General features: G+C 34.6%; 1 protein-coding gene across 1 annotated transcript in view; it reads left to right on the forward strand.

Annotated features, from left to right (window-relative positions):
- Positions 1 to 27,680, forward strand: part of STAT4 (signal transducer and activator of transcription 4) — a 94,293-nt gene that overhangs the window by 37,492 nt on the left and 29,121 nt on the right. Inside the window, exons 3-8 of the mRNA XM_054566688.1 lie at positions 17,597 to 17,695; positions 19,976 to 20,068; positions 20,988 to 21,066; positions 23,748 to 23,833; positions 25,306 to 25,457; positions 27,080 to 27,238. Coding sequence (XP_054422663.1) covers positions 17,597 to 17,695; positions 19,976 to 20,068; positions 20,988 to 21,066; positions 23,748 to 23,833; positions 25,306 to 25,457; positions 27,080 to 27,238 — 668 coding nt within the window. The remainder of the gene's footprint in view (positions 1 to 17,596; positions 17,696 to 19,975; positions 20,069 to 20,987; positions 21,067 to 23,747; positions 23,834 to 25,305; positions 25,458 to 27,079; positions 27,239 to 27,680) is intronic.

Here is a 27,680-nt window from a genome sequence, read left to right on the forward strand (position 1 = left end):
ACAAAAGTAAAACCAAATATATTAAATACAACAATTAACAAGTGGGTTAGGCTCTTTTGTGAAAAATGAGAAGATTCTCATTTAAAATCAAAGTAGAAAATTTAATAACATGATGTTTCAAGCCACCCCTTAAATGAGGTATTACAAGAGTTACAAGAAAAAGGTTGGGCAAGGATACATCAGGCAAACACAGATAAAAAAGAAGGTATGGTCCCTACATATTATGTTATAATAACAATAGTAAAATAGATATGAGGTATAATAGCTAACATTTATTTAGTACTAAGGACATGTAACATCTTATTTAATCGTCATGATGATTATGAGTTTGTTAGATAATGTCAAATTCTAGTCCAAGAGCAATAATCAGGACAAATATTGTATTAAATAAGAACAAATGAACAAATGTAATTCATGGATCAGTATACATCAAATAATATTAAATCAAGATATAAGGGAAAATTATAAATACAAGAAGAAATGAGATGAATCAAGTAGTGGCAGAACACTTTTAATACATTTTTCTCAGTTTCTGGCATATCAAGTAGGCAGAGAGGTAAATAAACAAGATCTAATCATTATAATTTAAGGAGGTTGGTTCAACCAAGAATATATCATAGCGTATTAATGGTGAAAATTTATAAATCTAAATATCAACAGTGGAGAATTTATTAAATAAATCAGATAGGCTAAAATAAACATTAAGTAGCTATCAAAATGGTATTGTATGTAACTATATACATGGAGAAAAAAACTAAATGGATATATCAAAATGTTAACATCAGTTATCTCCAGATCTTATGACTATGGGTGATTTTTATTTTCTTAGTGATGTTTGCATTCAAAATTTTTTCAAAAGATATTTTTGCCTCTGCAATCAGAGAAAAACGTAATTGACCTTTGTTTAATGATTGTGATCTTATGAACATCCCACTTGATTCTCACAACCCAGGAGGAAAAGGCAGGGTACACATTTTATTGGGGAGGAAATCAAGGCTCAGAGAGGTATAGAGGCTTTTTTTTTTTTTTTTTTTAAGTCATAGTTAATGACAGAGCTGGGTAAAACCCTGACTTCTGACCTCAAATCCTGAGGACTTTCCAGTGCATTTTTTGGGTAAACCATGTCTCAACATAGGCCTTATTTAAGTGCAGCTTGTTCAGCATGTTAAGTGATCAAGGCCCTGAGGTAATAAATATATAAACTCATACAGTTTAATAAAGTTTTTCATCTAAGGTGACAGAAGCGAGAAGTGACTACATCTGAGTAATTAGTTCTAAATTAGGTAGGAACTGAAGGAATGCGATAAATACATTTTGATCAAGGGTGAAAGTAGAAATTGTCCTAGAAACCAGAACTGATCAATTTTAAAGGCCTTAGCACCTGAGGGTCAAATTTCAAGTGGTTAGTGTCTTTTCTAAAGTGACCCTAAAAGAAGACACTTTAAATATAAACATGTTAGTGTGCCTTGCATTTTAGGAGACTAGAGACCACTTTGAAGTGTCACTCTGGGTATCTGTCAACCAACATTAGGATTCACAGTTTTAGAACTGGCTCAGGACCTGGCTTCATATTCACAGTTAGTAAGTAGGTCATTTGGGTGCTCACCTTCCACTATTTATGAACTATTATATTAGCAGTCCTTCAGTTTCCATTTCTCTCAGTAGCTAGATGATATTAATACTTCCGCTATAGTTCAAATAGATTTCAGATTTTTGTTCAATGGAAAGTATACAGGGACACTTTGAGGGTTGCTTTGTAAATGTCAACAGTCTTCAGAAATTGGTTTTATTTCTTCAAATTGGAATGATTTTTCCACTTCTTGCTTTAGGAGTTGTAATTTTCTAATTTCTGCACGATATGTAAATTAATAAAGTTTTTACTAATGGAATTTTTGTTATGATGAAAATAACTTTTTGATTTTTTTCCGATTCCTTAATAATGCATATCTTTGAATAAATTCAAACAATAATGCTAAATCTAAGAAGAATCTAAAAATCCCCTGAAATTCCACCAAAATAAAGCTAACTGCCATTAACATTTTGGTCACTATCTTTTCATACTTTCCCTCCATAAACAATCATATATAACTTACCATAAATTAGATACACATACATGCTGCTTTTTTATTCCAAACTCCTTTTTCCCTCCTTTTTTTCCTACCTCTATTTATGCTATCATATCCAAAGACATCAGTGCCACACAGTACGCATGCTCACTCAACAGCATCTACCTCCGCCCCTGACTAGTACAGTGAAGCCATCATTGTTCAAACATGTTCATTCCATTCCACTCTCCTTGGCTGCCAGGTTACATCAATGTCACACAAACTGTTCTTGTTATATTAACAATGGCTAGACTTTTTCTGGACAGACCTCATATTAAAAATATTACTTAAAAAATGTCTTTCATGGTAAATCATTCTTTCACATGCATTACTAATATTTTCCTCAATCTATGATATGTCATTTGGCTTTATGACATCTTTTTCCATAAAACAAAAATTTAAATATAGTAAAAAAAAAATCCATCTTTTTGTATAGTTTCTGGGAATCCTGCCTTGGTTTAGTTTCCCATTAGACACATGTTCTCCTGGATTTATTCTAACCTTTAAAAAAATTTTAGTCTTGAATCTTCATAGAATTCTTCATATAGAACTCCAACTTTTTCTTCTGGATTGATAGACATTTATACTAGCAAGACTTTTTAAATAATCATTTTTTCCCACCAAACTGAAATACTACCTTTTCATATGTTAATTTTCTTTTATGATAATTTCCCACCACTCTCTGTTATGCTCTATCTGGTTACATGTCAATGCTATAGATTACAATGTGCATTTTGTACTATATTTATGCTTTATTTTAAAAAACTACATCTTACCATATATTTCAATGTCTTGTACGACAAATCTTTCTTTCCCAACTTGGAGACAATCGCCTAGTGATTAACTGGTTGAAAACACACAGTCTGGATTCAAATTTAATCCTGGCTTCAAGTTACTTAACATCTCTCTACATCAGTTTATCAGTTAAATCAGGGTGATAGTATTTATCTCAAACAGTTGTTGTGAAGATTAAGCAAACCAAAACAGAACACTTTAGAAAATTATAGGACATCAAGCACTGAAAAATTAATGAGGCTTTTTAATTTTCTTAAATACTGTGCAACACTTCTTCCATATGAACTTTATTGAATCCTTTAACCCAAACCCTCCAAAAGCAACTCTTGAGAATCTAAACTTCAATTTCATTAAATATATGTATTTATTTTGGGACAATTTCTATTTTTATGGTACTAAATCCCACACTCTGGAATTCTATATTATGTTTATTCTGTATTATTTTTTAAAGTTCTCTCCTTTCAGATTTTGTTTAAAGTCTTTATTTAATATGATCTTAGTTTAATTCCTATAAGGCTTGTACCTTTCTTGTTAAATTTATTCCTAAGTTTAAAAATTATTTTTCTTATTATTTTAAATGTAACATTTCCCCCATTTCCAGTTCTAAATGGCTTTTGCCGATATAGACAAAAAGCATGTTATCTTGTTTATTTATTCCAGAATTATTTTATTAGAATCTCTTGTGTTTTCTAGATATACGATTATATCATCAACAAGAGATATGTGTATACTTTCTTTACCAATGTTTACATTTTATATTTCATTTTCTTATCTTGTCTAAACACCCTTTAATTATGAGGATGTATCCTTGTTCTCAGGAGAGTTAAGTGTGACCAAAGGACCTTACCAGACATAAGCAAAGGACACGAAATCACTCACCGTTAGTGAAAAATGAGTCGAACTATACAGAGAGCAGGAGACTCAGAGTATCATCGCCACTCGGGGAGACAACCCTCACCCTTCGAGTCTCCCCAAGGCAGCCTCACTGCCAGTGATGCTGGTCAGCCAGGGCCTTTGAGAAACAAAGTTGCCATCTTTGGCATTATTTCAAACCTTGCTGTCTTCTTTCGATTAATCTCAAGAATCTAGTTTTTTATTTCGCTGGCTACTAGGGACAAGTGACTAATAAAAACTCCAGAAGGATTTGACAGAGGGCTTTACCGACACAGAGACTGAATAATATGCTTTTTCTACCTTTCTCTCAGGAGAGGATTATTTTATTTATCCTCTCATTTAATCATTTATCAAGCATTAGTGAGGTTCCTTTCAGGTAACAGCTACTTCAAGATTAGTCTCGAAGACCAATCTCTGCTTATGAAAGATACAGAGTCTAGCCAGGAATTAGACATAGAAATAAATAACGGAACCCTGGGCTGGTGTGGCTCAGTGGATTGGGGGATGGCCTGTGAACCAAAGGATCGCTGGTTTGATTCCCAGCGTAGGGCACCTGCCTGGGTTGCAGGCCAGGTCCCCAGTAGGGGGGCACGTGACATGCAACCACATATTGATGTTTCTCTCCCTCTCACCTTCACATCCCCTCTCTAAAAATAAATAAATAAATAAATCTTTTTTAAAAAAGAAATAAATAATGGAAATGTTATATGGGAAGTTTTATAGCACAAGTAGGATATCAAGAAGTATGCAGGGTCTGGGATTTTACTCTCAAGCTAACAAGTGAACTTGTTATTATTTTATGCATGCTAAGAAGTGACATGAGGCTTCTGGATCAGAGACAAAGACTTTATTATTTACAGCAAAAGCAGTAGTCAGAGCTTCATGCACATGGGCATTGGTTCCCCATTTCTCTCAAGTCCTGAAGGGGTGATACAGTGGGTCCATCATGGTTGTCTGCACACTCAGTGGGTTGTGTTACAGGAGATGAACACTGAACTTGAGGAGTTCACTGTTTTTATAGCTGGTGGATGCAAGCCAGCTCTTGGGGGCGGGAGGGCACATTACCTCATCATTGAAGGTTGCTTGCTGCAAATACAACCCTGAAGAATGGCCGGGGCCTTGCATTCTTGGCATGCCCAGCAAGATCATGAGGGATACCCAGGGTCCATGGCAGATTGCCTCTAACAACCACAAATATAACTGCCAGAGGTACTAAAACCTAAGTCGTCCTAAGAAAAATGATTTAATAATTTTGTAATTAAACATGGTCATTTCTTGTTGGTTTAACTGCTGCAGTTATCTTGAGGTTCCATAAAGAATGGTTAGTCCTTGAATAGACTTATCATTTCCAGGGGAAATAAAATGAAATGTAGTTGTGTCTCAAAGGGTCTGGTTAAATAGAGAAAGAATTTATTTTTTAAAAAAAACAGAAATCATTTGGAAAGGTCATAGTTTACAGAGTGAGACACCTGTACTTGAAGGGTTCCTCCTTAACTTCTATGTTCTATGACTTTTCACAAATGGCACTACCACTGGGTGTCCTAATACATACCTTTCAGGCTGTTATCAGAGTTAAAAGCAAAGCTTATAAAACACACTGCACATCATAGATGTTCAATAAATGGCAGGTTCTATTATTGTTATGTTCAAACATATAAATGATAAGCAGTTTTTTAGTATCTACTTTGTTCTCTTCCTGTCATTTTGAATTAAGCAATTCATTTATCTCTTAATTACAAGGCTGTGAATTCCCCAAGAACATTGAATTTAAGTCGTCGTAATGATCTGAGGAGGCTCCAACTCTCTTCTTTTCCCCTCTTTTCACCTGAACTACAATTTTTTTTAAAGCCAACATCTTTTACAAAATCCTCTGCATGAATCAAGCAAAGGGAAAGATCTGATATGGAGTGCATATGTTTAATGTATCCCATCTTGTTTAGTTTTAACCGTAAAAGTAACACATCCTTAGTTATTTTTAAAACCCTAACAATACCAAAGAATTGAGGTAAAAGTGTAAATGTCCATCCCACCAATCCCATTTCCCCAAGAATGATCATTCATGAGATTTTGGCACATCCCCTCCCAGGCCTTTTTTCTATGGATACAAAGTATAGCGTTGATTATTTTTTTCCCAAAGAGTCCATGAATTATGCTCAGGTGAAAGCACTGTATTATTATCTCTAATTACTAGTTTGTGTGGGTTAATTTTTTTTATTCAAAGCAGCTTTTAGTGTATGTGGGTGTGCCTATGAGAGTTAGTCCTAAGGAAATGCCAGGAAAGTCCCCATTGTCTAATGTTTTGAAAACCCTAAATGCATAGTCTTCTTTTTTCTGGAGTTTCTTTTCTATTCATATAAATATATTTCCTGGAACACAACTCAATCTTTATTCGCTTTGTAACTAGTTTTGGTCATTTCTGTGAAACTAATAGGAAGATTTTTATCTTCTATTATTATTGATTTATCATTTATGAGATTTAAATTCTCCTAACACCCCCGTGAGACAACATAGAAAACTCCTTATATTTATATAGAGTGCTTTACAGGTTACAAAGCTCATTCTCAATTGTCTGGCATACCCCTCACAATGACTTTATGATGAATGACAAGTGTTATTTTTCCAACTAACTAACCGGACAATTAAAGTAATGAAGGTTAAGAAGTGACTTGCCTAAGCTCACACAGTTACAATCACAAGCCCAAATTCCTTGACTTTACATAGCAAGTAATTCACAGAACAATTGTCTAGGATGAGTTAAACTTTCACAGACATAGAACATGCATGCTTCAGGAAATATACTTAGAATTTGTAGAAGACATACTTGGTGCCTTTAAGAACTATTTTCTTTTAACTAAGTCAAGGTAAGCTATACATACCTGTAGCTAGTTTTTTACCTAATTTGTTTTAAGGTAAGTATGTATTAGTAATATAAACAAGGTATTAATCATTTTTATCAAGAAAAGCTTTGTGGTAATGAGAGAATTTAGTGCTAACTGTACAAGAGAGGCAGGCAGTTTCATTCATTTGAATTTCTTCATTCCTGGCAAAAGGAATAGCATAAGGATATGTCAGAACTGTGGCTTTAGTAAGACAATTTTTAAAAATAGGCTTGATTTTTGACTTCCAGCTAAGATGGAAGCATAGATAGATATTCTTTGCTTCCTCACACAAACAAAAGAAGGACAACAACAAATTTAAAAACAAAAAACCACCAGAACTGCCAGAAAATTGAACCATGTGGAAGTTCAACAACCTAGGAATTAAAGAAGAAACATTCATCCAGACTGATAGAAGGGACGGAGATAAGCAGCCAGAGCAGAGAGGATGCATGGCAAGGCAGACTGGGTGGTCCCACATTTGTGTGTGGACAAGCCAGAGGAATAACTGGGGAGCAACACAGACCATGCAACCCAGAGTTCCAGTGCAGGAAAAGAAAAGCTCAAAACCTCTGGCTGTAAAAACTTGTGGGGGTTGTGGTAGTATGAAAAACTCCCAGCCTCATAGGAGAGTCCATTGGGGGAGCCCACAGGATCCTAGAACATACACAAGCCCACCCACCTGGGAATCAGCGCCTGAAAGAGCACAATCCCCTTGTGGGAAATGAGGGAGGTGACTAAAAACGGGATGAGATCTGAGCAAGCGGCATTGTCCCTCTCTGACCTCTTGCCCACATACAGCGCCACAATGCAGTGAAGTGGGTTGCCCCGCCCTGGGGAATATTTAAGATTCCACCCATTACAATGTAACAGGTGCACCAAGACAAAGAAATATGGTCCAAATGGAAGAATAGATCAAAACTCCAGTAAAAGAGCTGAGTGACACAGAGATAGACAACCTATCAGATGCAGAGTTCGAAACACTGGTAATTAGGATGCTCACAGAAATGATTGAGTACGGATACAAAATAGAACAAGAAGTGAAAGCTATGCAAAGTGAAATAAAGAAAAATATGCAGAGACCAACAGTGAAAGGAAGAAAACCAGGACTCAAATCAATGATTTGGAACAGAAGGAAGAAATAAACATTCAACCGGGACAGAATGAACAAGAATTCAAAAAAATGAAGAGAGGCTTAGGAACCTGTGGGACAATTTTAAATCCTCTAACATCCGAATCATATGAGTACCAGAAGGAGAAGAGGAAGAGCAAGAAATTGAAAACTTATTTGAAAATAATGAAGGAAAACCTCCCCAATCTGGTGAAGGAAATAGACTTCCGGGAAGTCCAGGAAGCTCAGAGAGTCCCAAAGAAATTGGCCCCGGGGAGGAACACACCAAGACACACCATAATTAAATTACCCAAGATTAAAGATAAGGAGAGAATCTTAAAAGTACAAGAGAAAAGGAGAGAATTACCTACAAAGGAATTCCATAGGACTATCAGCTGATTTCTCAAAGGAAACCTTACAGGCAAGAAAGGACTAGACAGAAGTATTCAAAGTAATGAAAGGCAAGGACCTACACCCAAGGTTACTCCATCCAGCAAAGCTATCATTTAGAATGGAAGGGCAGATAAAGTGCTTCCCAGATAAGGTCAAGTTAAAGGAGTTCATCATCACCAAGCCCTTACTACATGAAATGTTAAAGGGACTTATCTAAGAAATAGAAGATCAAAAACTATGAACAGTAAAGTGACAACAAACTCAGAAATATCAACAACTGAACTAAAAAAACCCAAAAACAAAAACAAACTAAGCAAACAACTAGAACAGGAACAGAATCACAGAAATGGAGATCACTGGAGGGTTATCAGTGGGGAGGGGGAGTGGGGAGAATGGGGGAAAAGGTACAGGGCATAAGAAGCATAATTGGTAGGTACAAAACAGAAAAGGGGAGGTTAAGAATAGCATAGGAAATGGAGAAGCCAAAGAACTATGTATGACCTATGAACATGAACTAAGGGAAGGGAATGCTGGTGGGGGGAGGGGCAGGGTGTAAGGCTGAGGGGGATAAAGGGGAGTAAAAAGGAGACAACTATAATAGCATAATCAATAAAATATACTTAATTAAAAAAATTTTTTTTAGAGCATTCTCAGATTTACAGAAAAATTGAGTGGAAAGTCCAGAGAATTCTTATACACTCCCTTAGCCTCTCCCTTGCCCCTGCCAGAGAGTTTCCCCTATTATTAATATCTTGCATTAGGGTGGTACATGAGTTACAACTGAAGAGCCAATAATACATTATTATTAAATAAAATTGATAGTTTACATTAGAGTTCACTCTTTGTGTTAGCTCAGTTCTGTGGGTTTTAACAAATGCATAACATCATATACCCACCATTACAGTATCATATAGAGTATCTTCTCTGCCCTGAAAATTCCCTGTGCTCCACCTATTTATCTCTCCCTCCGCCCTCAACCCCTGGCGACTACTGATTTGTTTACTGTCTCCATAGTCTTGTCTTACAATATGTAGACTTTTCAGATTGTCTTCTTTCACTTAGCAATATATTTTGAATTTTTCTTCATGTCTTTGTATAGCTTAATAACATATTTCTTTTTATCACTAAATAATATTTCATCCTATCACAGTTTGTATCACAGTTTGTTTATACATCCACCTATTGAAGGACATCTTGATTGCTTCCAAGTTTTAATAATTATGAATGAAGTTTCCATAAACTTTTGTGTGCTGGTTTTTGTGTGGACACAAGTTTTTAATTCATTTGGTTAAGTATCTAGGAACATGGCTGCTGGATTGTATGATGTATTCTCATACAATAGTTTTAGCTTTTTAAGAAACTGCCAAACTATCTTCCACAGTGGCTGTTCCATGAAAGTTCCTGTTGCTGTGCATCCTCACCAGCATTTGGTGGTGTCAGTATTTCAGATTTTAGTCTTTCTAATAGATATGTAGTGGTATCTCACTCTTGATTTAATTATTATAAAAGATAATTGCTCTTTAAATCTATCATGCTTACCATTCTATATCTAAATCTGCTTAAGACAACTAGATAGGCTCTTCAACGTAGAGGTTTTTGGTTTTGTTTTGTTTTTTTAATTTAACTTATGATTCTAGTGAGGAAACATTAGGTTGAAAAAAACTGTCAAGAAAAAATTGTGTGTTCAGAACAAAGAGAAAGAAAGAATAAGAGACTGAAACTGAGACTGTTGTCATGTGGAAACTGGCCAGTGTGTTGACACTGGTAAGGGGCAGGGATAAAAATTATTTAACAGCAGTACTTGTGGTAATAAAAAGAGAAAGAGCTAGCTGGCAACCAGAAGTGTGCAGTAGATCATAGATCGCCAGTAAAAACATGAAACATGAAACAATTACCACGTAATTGAAGATAACTGCTTCATATTCCAGAGACACCATAAAAGAAGAAATATCAACATTTGAGTGCCGTATGGCTGCAAGTAGTTTAAAAATGAAAAGTCCAAAATGTCTAAAATAGAGTTTAGGAAAGAGCTGGTATAGCAGAGGCGGGGAGTGCCCTAACCACATCCCCTTGGGCCTCATCATTTTAATCAGGTGGACTTATAAGTGCCAGAATCTGCATCTTTTTGCTTCAGGGCTAATGATGACAGGAGCTGGTATAAAAATATGCCACTTCCCAAAGCCCTTGGGTAGCTAAGTCTAAGTCACATGTCTACACTGGCTACCAGAAGAGCTTGATAACACACCATTTACTGGATGCCTTCTCTTCCCTGACTCACTTACCCACCCCCATAACTGTATTTCTGGGGAGTCAGCTCGCAATCACACTTCTTGCACTAGAATCCTTGTCTCAAGGTTAGCTCCTGGAGGAACCCAAGCTCAGAATAGTTGTTGGTTATATGTTTCTTCAGAATCCCGCAGCTCCCTTGGTTACCGTTGCTGCGCTCTATCAAGTCTCTGCTGAAACTTCTTCATTTGTTTGTCCTGGGACCCATTACTCTCCTCTTACACTTGCTATGTCACTGCAGCCAGAGAACAATATCTGGTAAATCTTTCAAATGCAGAAGAAATTAATTAAATGTTGTGTAAGTCTCCCTAATGCATTTGCATTTTAAAGGGAATCCTTGGAGAAAGAACTCAAAGGAGTAACTGTCTAGTTGTGAAAATTCAGATTCTGTGCCACCTGAATGGAAGGAGATTATTTTAAGCAAGGCTTTTCATGTACTTTCCCTATGACTGGTACTCCTAGGATCATTTGGGAGAAAAAAAGCAGATGAACTAGTCACTCGTTAGTGACAAGTCAAATTTAGAAATTAGTTGAAAGGGGAATTTAAATTAGAAAAAGAATTGGAAGGAAAGCCAAGAAATTTAGCATAAAGTAGCAAAAAGATTAAAACAGCATATTCATTGATTCCAAGACACCTTCCCCCCCTCCCCCACATTTTAACATCTATGAAGTCAAATCGAATCTTAATAACATCTCTTAAATTCCATGGTCAGATGGCAAACACAATGTCATTGTCATTGCCTATGATGTGAAATTGGGTCATAGCTAGTCATGTTGTTGTTACTTCAGTTGGGTTATGTATACTGTTGGTACAGTACCTGTTGAGTTTAATTGCTGTTTAAAGTGTCATCGATATAACACTATGATTCAGGATTAAAAGAAAGAGTTGTCACATGTGCAGAATGGAATGGAAACAAATCATCAGGGTATAAATTTGATATTAAGCAAGTTTGATATTAACCTAAATTCCATTTTATCTTGGAAAGCAACAATAAAGTGCTTTACAGGATGTAAGAAGGAAGAAAGATGCCCACAAGTAGAAGTTATATTATCTTTCATTACTGAGATTCATGTAAAAGAAATGCCTATCATATACAAAGCAACAGTGACAAGAGAAATTGCCAAATTCCTTACAATAAATGAGTGAAATCTCAGAACAATAGAAAGGTGGAGTAAACAAATCATGTATTGTGTAGGATTATCATTAAGATGAAAAATACCCATTTATCAGAAACTTCCTGCTGATTTTGAACAGACTGCACTTAACTTTCAGCATGATACCATTGAAAATTATTAAACTATGCATTTAATCAAATAAGCAATGCTGGGAAAGGGGAGTTGGTTTTCTCTGAAAAGGCTTAAGATTATACTGTCAATGCAAAATGATCTTTAAAGGGATCAAGAGTATGTGTTTGGGTAATCTTAGGCCTAACTGCCAATTGCTGAAGTTAGCACTCCACTGAATTTAAACTGTAAAACAATGTCTAAGAATAGAACTTCTTGGTTATTGGGATGGAACCAAAATAGTATGAATGATGGTTAAGCTGACAGAGGACTGGTTAGAAGTGTTCTGGAACAGATATCTGCTAACCCACGATATAATGCAGTTCTCTATGATTTCTATGGACATGTATCTGAATAGTTAAATAATAATTTTTCCCTGAAAGTGTAGTGATGTGATTGTTAATCATGATGACATGAGTAGGTCACTATAATCCCTGAATGCTTTAGACAACAAACCATTAAGGACCATTTGCAGAAGGAATGTCAGTCTTGGTTATTGTCTAAAAATTTTCTATTGAGAACTTTTGGTAAGATTAAGAAAGTAGGCAGGGGAGAGTAATGGTGGAAAAATAGGGACAATTGTAGCAGAACAACAATAAAAAAAATTAAAAAACTTAAAAAAAAAAAGTGCCAGCATCAAAACTTACGTAGTAGAGACAATAGTTGTGCACACATTAAATAAATGTTACCTCATCAACATTCTTGACGGCTCAGAGGACATTATTTTATTTAAAAAGTATATATGCTAATCATCTAAGTTCATAAAAGTTAAACTTCAAATATTGTATGTGAAGAAGCTTTAGGAATACAATAACCAATTTATTTCATGTATATTTACCCTTTTATATGCAAAATACTGATAAGTGATTTTAAATATCTGTATGTTGAGATAAATCAAAAGAATTCTTTCAATAAGGATAAGATTCTAAGTGATAAAAAAATAATGTCATAGTTTATATATTTTGCCCCAAGGCAAAAGGCATTATAAGAGATACAGATCAATTTATAGCAATGAAAGATTTGACTCATTAGTAATGTTACAAGTCTGAATGTTTTTGACAGAACTACAAAGAGGAAATTCACAAAATAAATTTTCACATGTCTCTTTCAATAATTGATAAAATTAACCAGGCAAAAAATCAGCAAGGATTGAGAAGTTTAAACAACAGAATTAACAACTTGGGTTAATGAACCTGTATAAGACATTTGACCCAGCAACTGTAGCATGCACATTCTTTACAAGCTCACATGGAACATTTATTTACAAAAGGTCCATATGCTCGGCCACAAAGCAAATCTTAACAAATTTTAAGTGACTGAAGTCATTCAGAACAAGAATTCTGATTAGAATTTTTAAGTCTATAAAAAAATCAGTTTACGATAAAAGGCAACTAGAAAATCTCTATGTTTGGGGATTAACCAATATATTTCTCTTTTTTTGTTCTTGCAATAACCATTTAAAGATTTTTATTTTATTGTATTTTTTCTATTCCCAGTTATCCCCCCATATCCTCTTCTACCTCCACTCCCTGCCCTCCCCGCCTCAGTCACCACTCTGTTGTCTGTATTCATGAGTTCTTTCTCTTTTTTTCCCCTTTTTTGCTCAATCCTTCCACTTCCCAGTCCAAACCACCAATACATTTCTAAATAAATCTATAGGATGAAGGTGAAATTCTGATGGAAATTAGATGATTGAAAAGGAAGAAAAATTTATCAATATTTATAAAATCTTATATATCTTATGATTTCTATATGCAAAAAATCCAAAAAAAATCTACAAATAAATTTTAGAATTATGAGATATTACAAATACATTATTAGAATTAATAAGAGCTTAGCAAAGTTGCTAAATACAAAATCAATATGTAAAAGTCAAATATATTTCTACACACCAGCAAAAAACAATTAGGAGAGAAAGATGTCATTTACTTCATTACCAAAACTACCAACTACATGGAAATAAAACTGTCAAAATGCATAAGATCTCTGTTGAAAACTATAATGCTTCAGCAATTTCGAAAAAGAAAAACAAAGTAGGAGGGATCACAATACCGGACATCAAACTCTACTACAAAGCCACTATACTCAAAACAATCTGGTACTGGCACAAGAACAGATCCATAGACCAGTGGAACAGAATAGAAAGCCCAGAAATAAGCCCAGGTCTCTATGGGCATCTAATATTTGACAAAGGGGGCAGAAGCATAAAATAGAGCAATAATATCTTCTTCAACAAATGATGTTGGGAGAGCTGGACGGCTACATGCAAAAAATTGAAATTAGATCATCAGCTGACAACATACACAAACATAAACTCAAGATGGATAAAAGACTTAAATATAAGTCGCAACACCATCAAAGTCCTAGAGGAGAACATTGGCAGGAAACTCTCAGATATCCCACGCAGCAATTTTTTCACTGATATGTCTCCTAAAGCAAGGGACATAAAGGAAAGAATAAACAAGTGGACCTCATCAAAATAACAAGCTTCTGCACGGCAAAAGAAAACATCAGCAAAATGAAAAGGGAGCCAACCCTATGGGAAAATATATTCGCTAATGATACATCAGACAGAGCTTTGATCTCCAAGATATATAAAGAACTCACTCAACTCCACTCCAAGAAGACAAACGATCCAATCAAAAAATGGGCAAAGGACCTGGGAAGACGCTTTTCCAAGGAGGAGATACAGAGGACCCAGAGATATTTGAAAGGCTGCTCAGCATCACTAGCCATCAGAGAAATGCAGATCAAAACCATCATGAGGTACCACCTCACACCGGTCAGAATGGCCATCATCAACAGATCCACAAACAACAGGTGCTGGCGAGGCTGTGGAGAAAAGGGAACCCTAGTCCACTGTTGGTGGGAATGCAGACTGGTGCAGCCACTGTGGAAAGCAGTGTGGAATTTCCTCAAAAAGCTGAAAATGGAATTGCCTTTTGATCCAGCGATTCCCCTGCTGGGACTATATCCTAAGAATCCCAAAACGCCAATACAAAAGAACCTATGCACCCCAATGTTCATAGCAGCACAATTTACAATAGCCAAGTGTTGGAAGCAACCTAAATGCCCATCAGTAGATGATTGGATCAAAAAATTATGGTACATTTACACAATGGAATACTACGCAGCGGAAAGAAAAAAAGAACTACTAAACTTCGCGACAGCATGGATGGAACTGGAGAGCATTATGCTAAGCAAAATAAGCCAGGGGGCGAAAGACAAATACCATATGATCTCACCTATAAGTGGAATCTAACCAACAATACAAAGATGCAAGGAAAATAAAACCAGCAACACTGAGAGGAAAAGAAACCAACAGAGACAAGAGGGAAGGAGGGAGGGGGGGCGGGGGAAAAGGAAGGGAAGGGGAAAGTCAAGGAACATATAGCGAGGACTCATGGACAAAACCAAAGGGGAAGAGCTGAGGAAGGGAGGGAGGGGGCAAGGGAAAGCGGTGGGGGGGAGGCAGAGAGAAATGTATTTGAAAAAATAAATTAATTAATTAAAAAAAAGAAAACTATAATGCTTCAAAGAGAGACTTTAAAGAAAACATAAATAAGTGAATTAGAACACAATTTTAAAGACCAAGTCTCCTAAATGTATCTAAAAATTTATTGCCATTCAAGTTTTCCACATGACCATGAGTGTGTAAATATAGCTTGACAAGCTGATTCTAAAATTTATATGGAAATGCAAACAAAACTTGTTCTACTTGACATCAAATCTATTTTAAAGCTCCAGTCATCAAGACAGTTTGCTAATAGAGGAGAGATAGCCAGAACTACAGGATGAAATGGGTTTCAGCAGCAAACCCATCCACATGTAGACACTTGATCTATGACAGAGTTGGTCTAGCAGAGCGGTGGTGAAAGAACAGAATGTTCCACAAATATCGTTGGAACTGAGTATCCATATAGGAAAAAGCGAAAGGGACCTCTCATTATTGACAAGCTCCAAAGGAATTAAAGTTAAAGGCAAAACTATAAAGGCTTAATAACAGGAAAAAAACCTCCTTGATTGCAGGTTAGGGAAACATTTCCTAAATCATAAAAAACACTAGGCATAAAGGTAAGAATTTGACTTCACTCTAATTAAAAACTTCTATTCATTGACACTATGAGATAGTGAAAAGAAAAGCCACAGAGTAGAAGATATATAATTTTCTATTATATATCACAATAGAAAATAGATAGCTTCTCTTCTTTCCCTCCTCCCAACACACACTTAGGAGTGTTTTTATTTTTTATTTTTATTATGTTGTTGCTTCTTTTTGGGGGAGGGTATATATATTAACTAGTAAAGGCGACCATGAGCATTCGTGGTCCTTATAAATATCTTTGATGCTTACAAAAATAAAAAGTACTAATTTGGTTTTGAATCTATAGTGATCCATTTTCCCTAAGATGTTTTTGTCTCACATCATTTAAGTGAGGAACTAAGTGAGGAAAAATGCAAAAGGAAAGTGAAAATATAACCTGGATGAAAACAATGGTGATTCTTTGTTTAATCTTTCAAGACATAGAAACTGAATCTGAAAGGAAAGGTAGAAGAAGTTTAAGTAGGAAAGAAAAATGAAAAAGTATATGCAATGGAGCTGAGAAATGTTGAAAGGAAATACCTAAATGAGGAAAAAAAAGTAACAGTGAGAAAAGCAAAGAGCAGATGGTGATTCATGGAAGGTACGCGGGGAGGGTGGGGGGAATCAGTGAACATGAAAATTAACAACAGGAACCAATTCTAACTAGAAAGAATCTGAAATTCTCAGCATGCAGAAATCAGAAATTTTGTGTCCCTGCTTATAAATGGGATGATTTTAATTTATTTACTTAATGAGCTTCTGTCAATTCAATTCAATTCTGTCAAAACTCCCTTTGGGAGTTTTCTGATTTAAGGGGCGCGAGGGTTGAGAAGAGTTTTGAAGGTCATAGAATATGGAAAAACAGAAACTGAGATACTTGTTGTTTACTATAGTGTTACAAATAGAAGTGCTAATTAACATGCATCATCTGATAAGACTGTGACAGAAGTCAAGGCCATAATAATGTTTACAACCAATAGCCTCATTTCTTTTCTAGAAAGACTTCTTGGTTTACTAGTCTGTATAATCTACTTTTGATTAATGGCCAATTTTTCATTTTATAGACTGTTATATTTTTTCTGCAATTGACTTTTTCACAATTTCATGGATAATTAGTATCTCCTTCAGAGAGGAGAGCGGAGGGAGACTAACTAAATGCATTGGTCTACATTCACTGTGCTTCCTGTTAATCTTGCCTTGGAAAAGGTCTAATAACAAAGCCGTGTAATGCTATGACTAAAATGATGCTGTTGTTTGAATTAGTCTTGTAAACCAAGAAAACACAGACACCTACAGGGGGTTGGCAGGTAAGGTAAATGAGCGCTTGAGACACTCAGTGTCGGACATTGAGGCAATGGTGGGTAACACCTCCTCCCCTTGAAGGGATTAGAATAGTTTAAATTATACAACATCCCTGAGCTAGTCAACATGAGCACCACCAAACAGGGACCAAAAGAAATGCTTTAAGTAAATGAAGCACATAGTTAACCTGTGAATAGCTGGGACCACCGTTGTTCACAATAGTAATTCCTTTTATCTAAACCTATCCTAAACCTAAAATAAAATGATTTTTGAAGACAGAGCAATATGCCCCATAAGAGTCTACATCCACAATATAAGTTTCTGTGGCTTTATAAAAGATTGTTGAAACACATCCCAAATAATTTCCCATATTTATTAGGAGATCATTTTTTATTTGCAAGCAGTAATGTTTCCTTATGATGTATATATCTAAGCTATTACGTTGCTTCTGCTCACTTTTTTTCAGGGAAAATTTCATGGAAATCCAATGCATGTAGCTGTGGTTATTTCAAATTGTTTAAGGGAAGAGAGGAGAATATTGGCCGCAGCCAACATGCCCGTTCAGGTAATATTTTCTAAACTTGTAATCTTGTTATCACCTTGAGCTCAATTTTTCTGAAACAGAAATTCTTTCCTTGCAAACCAGCTTCTTCCACGTGTGTTACTGGTGCTACCATCCTTCCCGTCATTTGTAATCGAGGTCTAGGGATAATCTTTGAGTAAGATCCCTTTCTCTGCTTCTTTTTTTAAAAACAATTTTATTTATCTATTTTTAGAGAGGAGGAGAGAGGGAGAGAGAGAAACATTGATGTGCAAGGGAAATATCAGTCAGTTGCCTCCCACACACCCACAACGGGGACGTGGCCCACAACCCAGGCGTGTGCCATGACTGGGAATTGAACCAGCAACCCTTCAGTTTGCAGGACTATGCTCAACCCACAAAGCTACACCAGTCAGGGCTTCTCTGCTTCTTTATTAAGATAATTATCAATTTTTTCCAGAGTTTGTTTCTAGAATCTCATCTCTACATTTTTTTTTCTATTTCCACTGGTCACACTCTGGCTCCTGGTCTTAAAACATTGGTTCAATAATATACTAACTACCTCCTAGCTGAATCCTTACCATTTGGACCCTGCTTCCCTCAGCATATTTACCCTCAGGAATTGATTTTGCTCAAAACCCTTCAGTAGCTCCTGACTTCCTGCCTCACCAGTCCAAACTTGTACCACAAGCAGTAATTTTGTCTTATAGGAACTCCATGAATATTTGCTTATTCTTTGTTTGAATGTAATTTGATCCTCTGTATTTTAAATTATATTTTACCCCACTATTCTGAATTGAGAACTTCCATTAAAAACAAAGAAAGGAATCAATGAAATCCTTAATGAATAATTTTTCAGTTAACCTTACTTAAAAAGTATGTCAATAATCAATTTCCCAAGTGACATCTTCCATAATGTAGTATATCACACAACAATATTTATTTTTAAAGGTCCAAGAAAAATTTTTGACTATTTAAAAATTCTCAGGCATAGTTACTGTCAGGTTATGGTTATTTTAAGAAAAGTATGAAGTTTTAAGAATTTACTATTCTTATTTTTTAGATGAAAAAAGAAGATATTTTTATTTAATTTAAAATCTAAAATATAGTAAGTTTATTAAGTAAATATAGTTTGATTCAGTGCTCTGGGGTAAAATTAAGATACAATTACTAATATGTTATATTCTCATATTTATATTCTAATCTTTTTTTTATCCCTCTTATCTCTCATCATTTGTGTGTGTGTGTGTGTGTTGTTCCTTTCAAATGTTGGCTATCAATTAAATTGGTAACATTAGATTATTTAAATAGATGCTAATCAAAGTCACTCTGCAAATAACCTACCAGTACTACATACTGCCCCAAAAAAAGCACTGATTTGTAAAATTCAAAGAGGTAGACAAATAATGGAGGCTAAATGAGAGCGAAGGAATTTTATAAAGGTTTTACAATCTGAAGACCATGGTATAGTTGAAAGAACACTTCATCAACAGTCAAGGATATGGGCTCCTCTTGAGGTTCCACCACTGACTTGCCGTGGATTTTAGCCAAGTCATCAACCTTCCTAATCATACCTCCCCACACCAACTGTAACGTAAAGAGGATGCTGACATCTCTAACTCTTATTTCTAGATGTCTATGTAACTTCATATCTAAGGCACACATTCAATGCCAGATTATTAAAATGGCCAAGAAACGGTGCTTGGAGAAGCTGGTTAGCCTTTCTATTTACCAAGGCTAGTATTTTTACATATTCTTTGGTAAACTCCTTTTGTTCTAATGTAGAAATAATTATCATGCTGTCAGACTCACCTGAATTTATTATAATTCTAAATTTAAGTCTAACAATGTAGTTCCACTATACTAATTTTTAAATTACATGTATTAGTTTTATAGAATTTATAAGTAGTATAGGTCTAGTATAGCAAATTAAGAAAAATGTTTAACTATAAAATCATCTATAATTTCACTATTCATAGATAACACACTTATAACATTTTGGTGTGTGTTCTTCCGATCACATATACTTGAGTATGTCTAGACTTATATCCATATTTATAAATATGTATGTATAAGCAATAGATATCATAAGTATATGGCATTTTAATAATTTTCTCTATTTTTTAACAATTTGACACTACCTACATGGCATTAAATGTTTTTCTACAGCATGATTTTTAATGGCTATAGAGTATTTCATATCATATTGATCCAAACGTCAGTTCAAAGTATACTACATATACTACCTTCATCATAAACCTGTTCTTTTAAAATCATTGAAATTTCAAGACATTCTCTTTCCAGGGACCTCTGGAGAAATCCTTACAAAGCTCTTCAGTTTCAGAAAGACAAAGGAATGTGGAGCACAAAGTGGCTGCCATTAAAAATAGTGTTCAGGTGAGTGACCTTACAGGTACCTAGAAAGCCTCGCTATTGTGCCCATACAACTACCTTTCTCCCGTGTGCCCAAAGGCAGTGCACACAGAAATGATAGAGCAATTTGTTCATAAGATAAATGTCTTTTATACACTATGCTCATATTAGAAAAAATTTCTTATGGGGAAGCATTTTAACTTCAATTACTGGAGACTGAGTCTGCTCACCACCACACACCATCACTTGGGGGCCATGTGGCTGGCCTCAGGCAAGTACGTTACTTCTCACCTCTTAACCTCTGTTTCTTCATCTGTAAAAGTGAGGCCAACCACCTTCACAGGGTTGTTGTGAGGACTGCAGGAATTAATACATGAAGAACCTTTAGCCCAGATCTTGACACTAAATACCTGTTGTGCCTGAGCAGAAATACATCAGCGGGTTTGAAGAAAAGTAAAAATCTCAGAGATAAAAACAGTAGACAGAGGAAGCATAGATTTTTTTTCTAAGAAGTAGAGAGAAAAAAAATTATACTGAATTGTCATAAACTGCAGCAGATTAAAAAGGAGACTTGAAGCAAAATGATAATTGGTATATTAACACAGAATTATATGGTACTAAAAGGAAAAGAAGTATTCATATTATCAGGTAAAAAAATATTTGTAGCATCATTTAGAACTAATTGAGAAACAACAGGCAAGATGCTGAAAGATGTCCTATTAGGCAGAGAAAATGGAAAAGCAAATTCAGTCTGGTTCTTCCAGTTTTAGTATGCCTTTATGGGAATTAGCTCTTTATAAATGTAGGTTCTACGTGAGTATAGGTACTCTAGGATAACACTGGAAACTGGAAGCACAGACAGTATATTTTGAAATACTGATGATGTTTCATTGACATGCTTAATGATAACAACTGAGAAGGTATGTTTTTTTTTTGTAAACAGATAACAGAACAAGATACCAAATATTTAGAAGACCTGCAGGATGAATTTGACTACAGGTATAAAACAATTCAGACGATGGGTAAGTTTCTGTTTTATCTATAATTCTACATAGGGACATAAAAGCAACATGACTAGGATTTCTTCTTTACTGACAGACCTGATGAATTGATCTACTTCTCTCAGTAATTTGTTTTTTTTGAAGGAAAGGTTCAGGAGAGGAGCATTTATTTTGCTTCCTCCGTGTGTGTGTGTGTGTGTGTGTGTGTGTGTGTGTGTGTGTTTTAACAAACCAATTCCAAGTAAATGATTAAGCTGTTGAGAAAGCACTTTTACTTTGGCATGCAACTCCAAAAACTAAGTACATTCTGCTATGGAAGCAAAATATCATTATCACAATTAAAAAGAATAATAATACTTGCTAATATGATCAAGAAATTAGTAATATCATCCCTAGGTGAGTTATTTAACATTTTTTTATTATAAAGTAGAAATGTGACCCACTGTAGGAAATTTGGAAAATAAACAAAAACAATAAAATGTTAAAAAATCACGCAAAATTTCACTGTCTGCAGATTAACACTGTGAAAAGGGTAGGATATTTCCTTCCAGTTTTTTTCTATATGTTCAAATACATACCTATTTATTTGCAAAATATTGAGATCATCTTGTATACAGTTTTATATATTGCACTTTAAAGTTTTAAGTGTTCCCCTATATCATAAAAAATCTTCAGATGATCATTTCAATAATTATTTAAATGTCAAAATATAAGGATACTGTGATTTATTTGAGTATCTCTTTGTGGTTAAACATTTCAGCTGTTTACAGTTGGGTTTTTTTAAGAAATGGAAGGAAAGAACGAGACTTTGCTAGGCTTAAGATTTACAAATAATGGATCATTTAAAGTATGTTGCAATTAATGGGACAATTGGAGAAATTCTAATTAGTCTAGATTAGTAATTAGGGATTGTATAAGTGATAATTCACTGGCTTTGATAATTGCACTATGCTTATGTAAGACAGAGGAAGCTGGATGAAGGATATATGCTAACTCCATTATTTTTGCAACTTTTTAAAATTCTAAAGTTATTTTTACATAATTTAAAAACAAATTGGATATAAATCTTTCATTTAAAGAATCATCTTTAACTATCAAAAGATTAGTGTAAAATGTATCTGGAAGGCAGTATGGATGACTATGTTCAAGTGCTAACCTTTTTATCTAAGATTCAAAAGAGAGGATATTAGGATTCTTGTTTTTCCTGGCATAGGTGAGGAGTGACATGTTCTTCTGGCATCTTCAGGATGCCTTAACTCCCATGAAGTGTTATTTAAAATGTTTATAATTGTTTGTATATATTATACAATTTTTTTCTCAGAAGAAATGACACAAATATGGTTTCATGAGATTGTCAAAGGGGCCTACAATCCTAAAACAATTTAAAATAACTGCAAATTTGATCAAGCATTACAGTTCACTGAAAGCAACCTCATCCCAAATTTCATATGTAAACTATCATTTTGAGAATTAGAATATAACAAAATTCATCAAACAATAAAATTTCTTTAAACTTAATATATTGCAATTAGAGCTAACTTAATACCGTTCATGGTATTAAGTTCCTTTGGCTTTGACTAAGAAGTTTTTTTCTACTTCTTAGAAAAAAATTTGTTATGATTAATAATCATAATAAAATGATTATTTTATTATGAATAATAAAATAATCATTTTATCACTTAAAAAAAGTATTTATTGTGTTGGCTATAAGTGAAATGAAATGAAAGATACATGGAAAACAAGTTGTATCCTTGCTAGTAAAGATGGGAAAGTATTAGCTAATGAATTTTGAGTTGATAAAATGCTGTATAAGCAAGATTCTGGTACCTGTGGGGATATAGGAACAATCGAATTTGTGAATTAAAGCAACCAGGAATGACTTCCTGGACATCAATGCCAATTTACAGAGAACTTTGGCACAACGCTGTTCTGGTGCCTCTTTTTCAGTTACATGAGTCAGATCAGCATTCCCAAGATTCACTTTTCATGGACATGAATGGTTGTAGAAACTGTCCCTACATATCTACCAATAAAGTGTAATGTTTAAATTAAATAATACAATTTTTATTGCACATCTCCCATTTAAGAGGATAAATCATTTTGGTTTCTCTTTAGCCAGAGATTCTTTTTCAAGATTTGCAACTCTTTTCCACTTTTAGTTTTACTGTGAGGGTAGCTTATTTTGCAAAGAAAAAGGAAAAGCAAAGGATTTAGTCTTTGTTATGAGTTCATAAGAGCAAGTAGATAAAACCCTAACTCCACCAGGCAAAACCCTGTAACCCCTGAGTATAAGGTAGAGCATCAGGAGGAGTTAAATATGATTTAATCATGGGTAAAAAGAAAGGCCCTCTTTCCTCCCTACTTAAGCCAGCCGACCTGGATTATTATCCAATGTAGAGGTATCTCATTGTAAAAAGGATCCATTGCAAAAATTTTTCAAAAATCTTCTCCTTCCCCACTCCACAATGGAACAAGTTATGAAGAATGGTCTTCTCTCAGGGTCTGTGAAATAGAGAGCTCCTCTCTGGAATGCTTGGATATAATCATTCTGGCAAAATGAACAGACTTATTTTCAAGCTCATCTCTCATGGCCTCATTTGGGCTCTTGCCTCTTAGGAGGGTGGATTGCAGCCAACTTGGCTTTCAAGACAGAAAGCTTTGTCTTGGAGAGGACTCTAACTCTGGTCTCTTTTCCTTGGTAGACCAGGGTGACAAGAACAATGCCCTAATGAGTCAGGAAGTTTTGACTCTACAAGAAATGCTCAACAGCCTTGACTTCAAGAGAAAGGTTAGTGAAGAACTTTAACTTGGCCTTTTTGCCTATTTTTCTACTTTTCCTACATCTAGTCCTACTGAAAAGAATCAAGCTCTTGGATTTTATTTGTTCCATTTACGGTGAATGAATAAATGGTTATGTTTCTAGGAAGAGTCCATATTGTTTGCCACGCTTCTAAGTTTACAGAGCTGGTACTCTCTAGAGTCTGTTTATCTTCCTTATGTGGTACATTTACTGTAGCTACCATTAATGTCAAGGTAAACATTTCACCCAATTTTTATTTGCCACTATTTCAGACATAACTCTTTAGTTGCTTTGCTGAATATGCTGAGATATATATATATCTTAGATATATAATTGAAGTGTTACTTGAAGACCACCAAAATTTTCTTGGAAAAATAAGTGTTTCAGGTTCTATGCTGAAAAAATGACATTTTGTTAAGCAGCCTCCTAGATTTCAGGATAGTTTATTGACGACTAAATTTTTCAATCTAACCTCCTCCCAACGAGAGGAAGAACTTTTTTCTGGCTCAATGAAATATTTTAAAAGAGGGGAAACATATCTATTTTATTTTCTACCTCTCCTTGATAATAAATGTGATTGAAAGTTAACCAGTCACTGATAAATCAATACTTTATTTCTAAAAGTTCAGCTCCATGTTTTATGCAGGAATTTGTGTGAGCAGAAATAAATGTAAAATTTATTTTACCCTAAGTTATAAACATTAACAGTTATATATCAGATTTTAAACATGGAGATGGTTAATCCAAGAAAAACTTAATGTTTTATGCATAATAAGTGTATACTATATGTTTTATGCATACCATCTTATTCAACTTAAGAATACGATTTTAAGGAGAGGAAGGAGCCTTGGAAATAATTTAGTCTATTCACCTGATTGCATAAATCATAAACCTAAGTTCCAGCAAAGTTAAATGGTTTATCCAAATTCACATAGCTTGTGGCAAAATGAAGGTAGAAATTCACATCTTCTAATTCCTGGGTCTTTAACAATTATACATCTCCACTATGCCTCCCAAAACCCAGGTAAAGTACTAATAAAAACTAATACAGAAAGACTCAAATTTTAGTCAGTTCATTTTAAAATAAATGCATAAACATATTTATAAGAATATAAGTTAAATTTATAAGTGTCTTTTTAAAAAAGCAGATATATGGTTTTATGACTACAAGATTCAATATTGTCACAGAAGTTACAAATTCAATGACAGTATGAGAATATTTTGAGATATTAAGAGAATATTAACTGTGGCCATGCTTTTCTCTTCATTATTTGATCGTAATAACTTAATTATTTGGAAAAACAGTGCTATGACAAATTGAAGGTGGTATTTGGTAAAATATTTGGTCAAAATTTTAAGCAAGTCTTTCTCAGGTCAGACAAATTGTTTCATAGGTTCATTTATAAGTGACTTAGATTGTGTCTCCTAAAAATCTTTTCAGTAGTCATCTCTGTTTTTAGGAAGCCCTCAGTAAGATGACACAAATAGTAAATGAAACAGACTTGTTAATGAATAGTATGCTAATAGAAGAGCTACAAGACTGGAAGAGGCGGCAGCAAGTTGCCTGCATCGGTGGTCCACTCCACAATGGGCTCGACCAGCTTCAAAACTGGTAAAACTATTGACTTCAGTTTCTAGTGAAAACCACAGGAAGTACAAAACTTCAGTGTCACTAAACCAGAGAATGCAGACTTAGACCAGAATGTTAATTCATTAAGCTCATAAATGGCTTATTAGCAGGGGGAAACTCTATAGTTGAAAACAAATAGGCATAATTGTATACATGTTCTTAACTTGCATTCCTTTGGAGAGAAAAAGAAAGCATCTATAGAAATATATAAAATGTATAAGAATTGCTTTATTTTCTTATATACTAATCTTAAAAAACTCATGAATTTTTGAAACCAGTAATAAATATGCTTTCTTTAAAGACATAAGAAACACTAGCTTCAAAAGCTTGAAAAGATATCTTGGTTTTTAAAGGTGTATCTTAAGATGTCAGACTTAAACATTAGTTTGTGTTTTCAACAAAGCAATTTATTTTTATATTTAAATGAAAAATTTCGAATGGCTAATACAACATGGCATATGCTGTCTATGTGTGCACATGTGCAATCATCTTTAGACACAATCCTTTGTAATAGAAGAAAAAATGGGTTTTCCCCTTCATCAATGCAAAAATAAAACTACCCAACTGAAAGAAAAATTAGAAAATATAAGTTAAAAAAGGAAAATGTTCAACAGAAATCTAAAATTGTTTCAAAGGGTGCAGTTCAATACACTGAAAATATGTAGTAACTGGGGGCACTTAAACTAAAAGTTTATGCTTCTCAAAAAAAGTAAGGAATTGGGCTCTTTTTGAAGCATACTGATTTTCCTTGGGAAGATATATTGATTCTCTAACCTTACTGTATTCTCTTGTTATGAAAACAAGATGAACAACAAAGGGAGCGATAAAATGATGCTCATACCACATTCAGTGTGTGTGTGTGTGTGTGTGTGTGTGTGTGTGTGTGTGTGTGTAGGAGGGGTTGGCAGTTATTTCCGCAATGTTATGTGGGGAGTAAACTTTTTAGTCAAAAGAGCTGCTATCAGGACCAAATGGACTTACCAAGTCTGTTGAGACGTTCTGCCTCCTCTATAGTTGAGGGCCCTTCCAGTCTCCAACATTTGCATCTCCCCTTCCTTAGAATTCCGGTCCAATCTCCCACTTCCATCTCTGAGGTGAGATCACCACATAGTGAGGAAAACTTCTAGCAGATAACTTTCTCCAGAGATCTCCATTGATAAGTCCTAGGCTAATACCTAGGACTTATAAAAAAACATATATGTTCATTTTATGTTGTTTTTCTTCTTCAGCATTCTTACACATAACATTCTTCATACCATGTATTTTAAAGTTTTAAACTTTCTCTTTCTTTGTTCTTTAGTGAGTGCCACATTCATAACATCTATACGTTCAACAGACTTCTATAAAAAAAAAGTTTATTTAAAAGGGATTTCTTGTCTGTAACTAAAGGTATAAATTAGAAAACATTCAAAATATTTAATATTATATCATGCATCTTAGAGAAAAATGGATTAAGGAAAAAGTACAAGGAACTGTCACTAATCTTTAATGGAATTCAGTGATTAACTTAGTTTAAATTTTTAATATTTGCTAAATATAGTTAATAGTTAAAATGGTAGATTAAGTGAAAAAACTATATGTGATTTTAATTTGCTGTTTAATAGCTTCACACTATTGGCAGAAAGTCTATTTCAACTGAAAAGACAATTGGAGAAATTAGAGGAGCAATCTACCAAAATGACCTATGAAGGTGATCCCATCCCAGTGCAAAGACCACATCTGCTAGAAAGAGTCACCTTCTTGATCTACAACCTTTTTAAGAAGTAAGTGTTATCCATTTAAATGTCTCATGGCAGCTTCAATCCTGTGGAGTTGTAGGGACACCCTAACGGGGGCTTTGGTGTTAAGGTGGAGGAATCGTAGAGAACTAAACAATGAGCCTCAAGGTAAACTGAATTAAAGCTCCAGAGAGTTCCAGAAACATTTCTACTCTTTACTGTTCATCCATACATCCCCCATCAACGGGCTGTTTTCCATGAGTCAAGCACCTCATCCACCTAAAGTTCATTTTTCAACATTTAGAAAAGAAGATTTCAAGGATTTTTTTAAAGTACATATCCAAGAAATTAAGGGTGGAGAACATGTTCATATTTATAAGCTCACCTAAAGAAAAAAGTACTGGTATGTACCAGAAAACCTAATATCTAGTTCAAAAATGACATGAAACCAACTTTCTATTTTATGTTTAGTATGATAAAAATAGAT

The sequence above is a fragment of the Pteronotus mesoamericanus genome, unplaced genomic scaffold (assembly GCF_021234165.1).
Source record: "Pteronotus mesoamericanus isolate MK-2021 breed Mesoamerican mustached bat unplaced genomic scaffold, CSHL_Meso_final contig_179, whole genome shotgun sequence".
Classification (NCBI taxonomy): domain Eukaryota; kingdom Metazoa; phylum Chordata; class Mammalia; order Chiroptera; family Mormoopidae; genus Pteronotus; species Pteronotus mesoamericanus.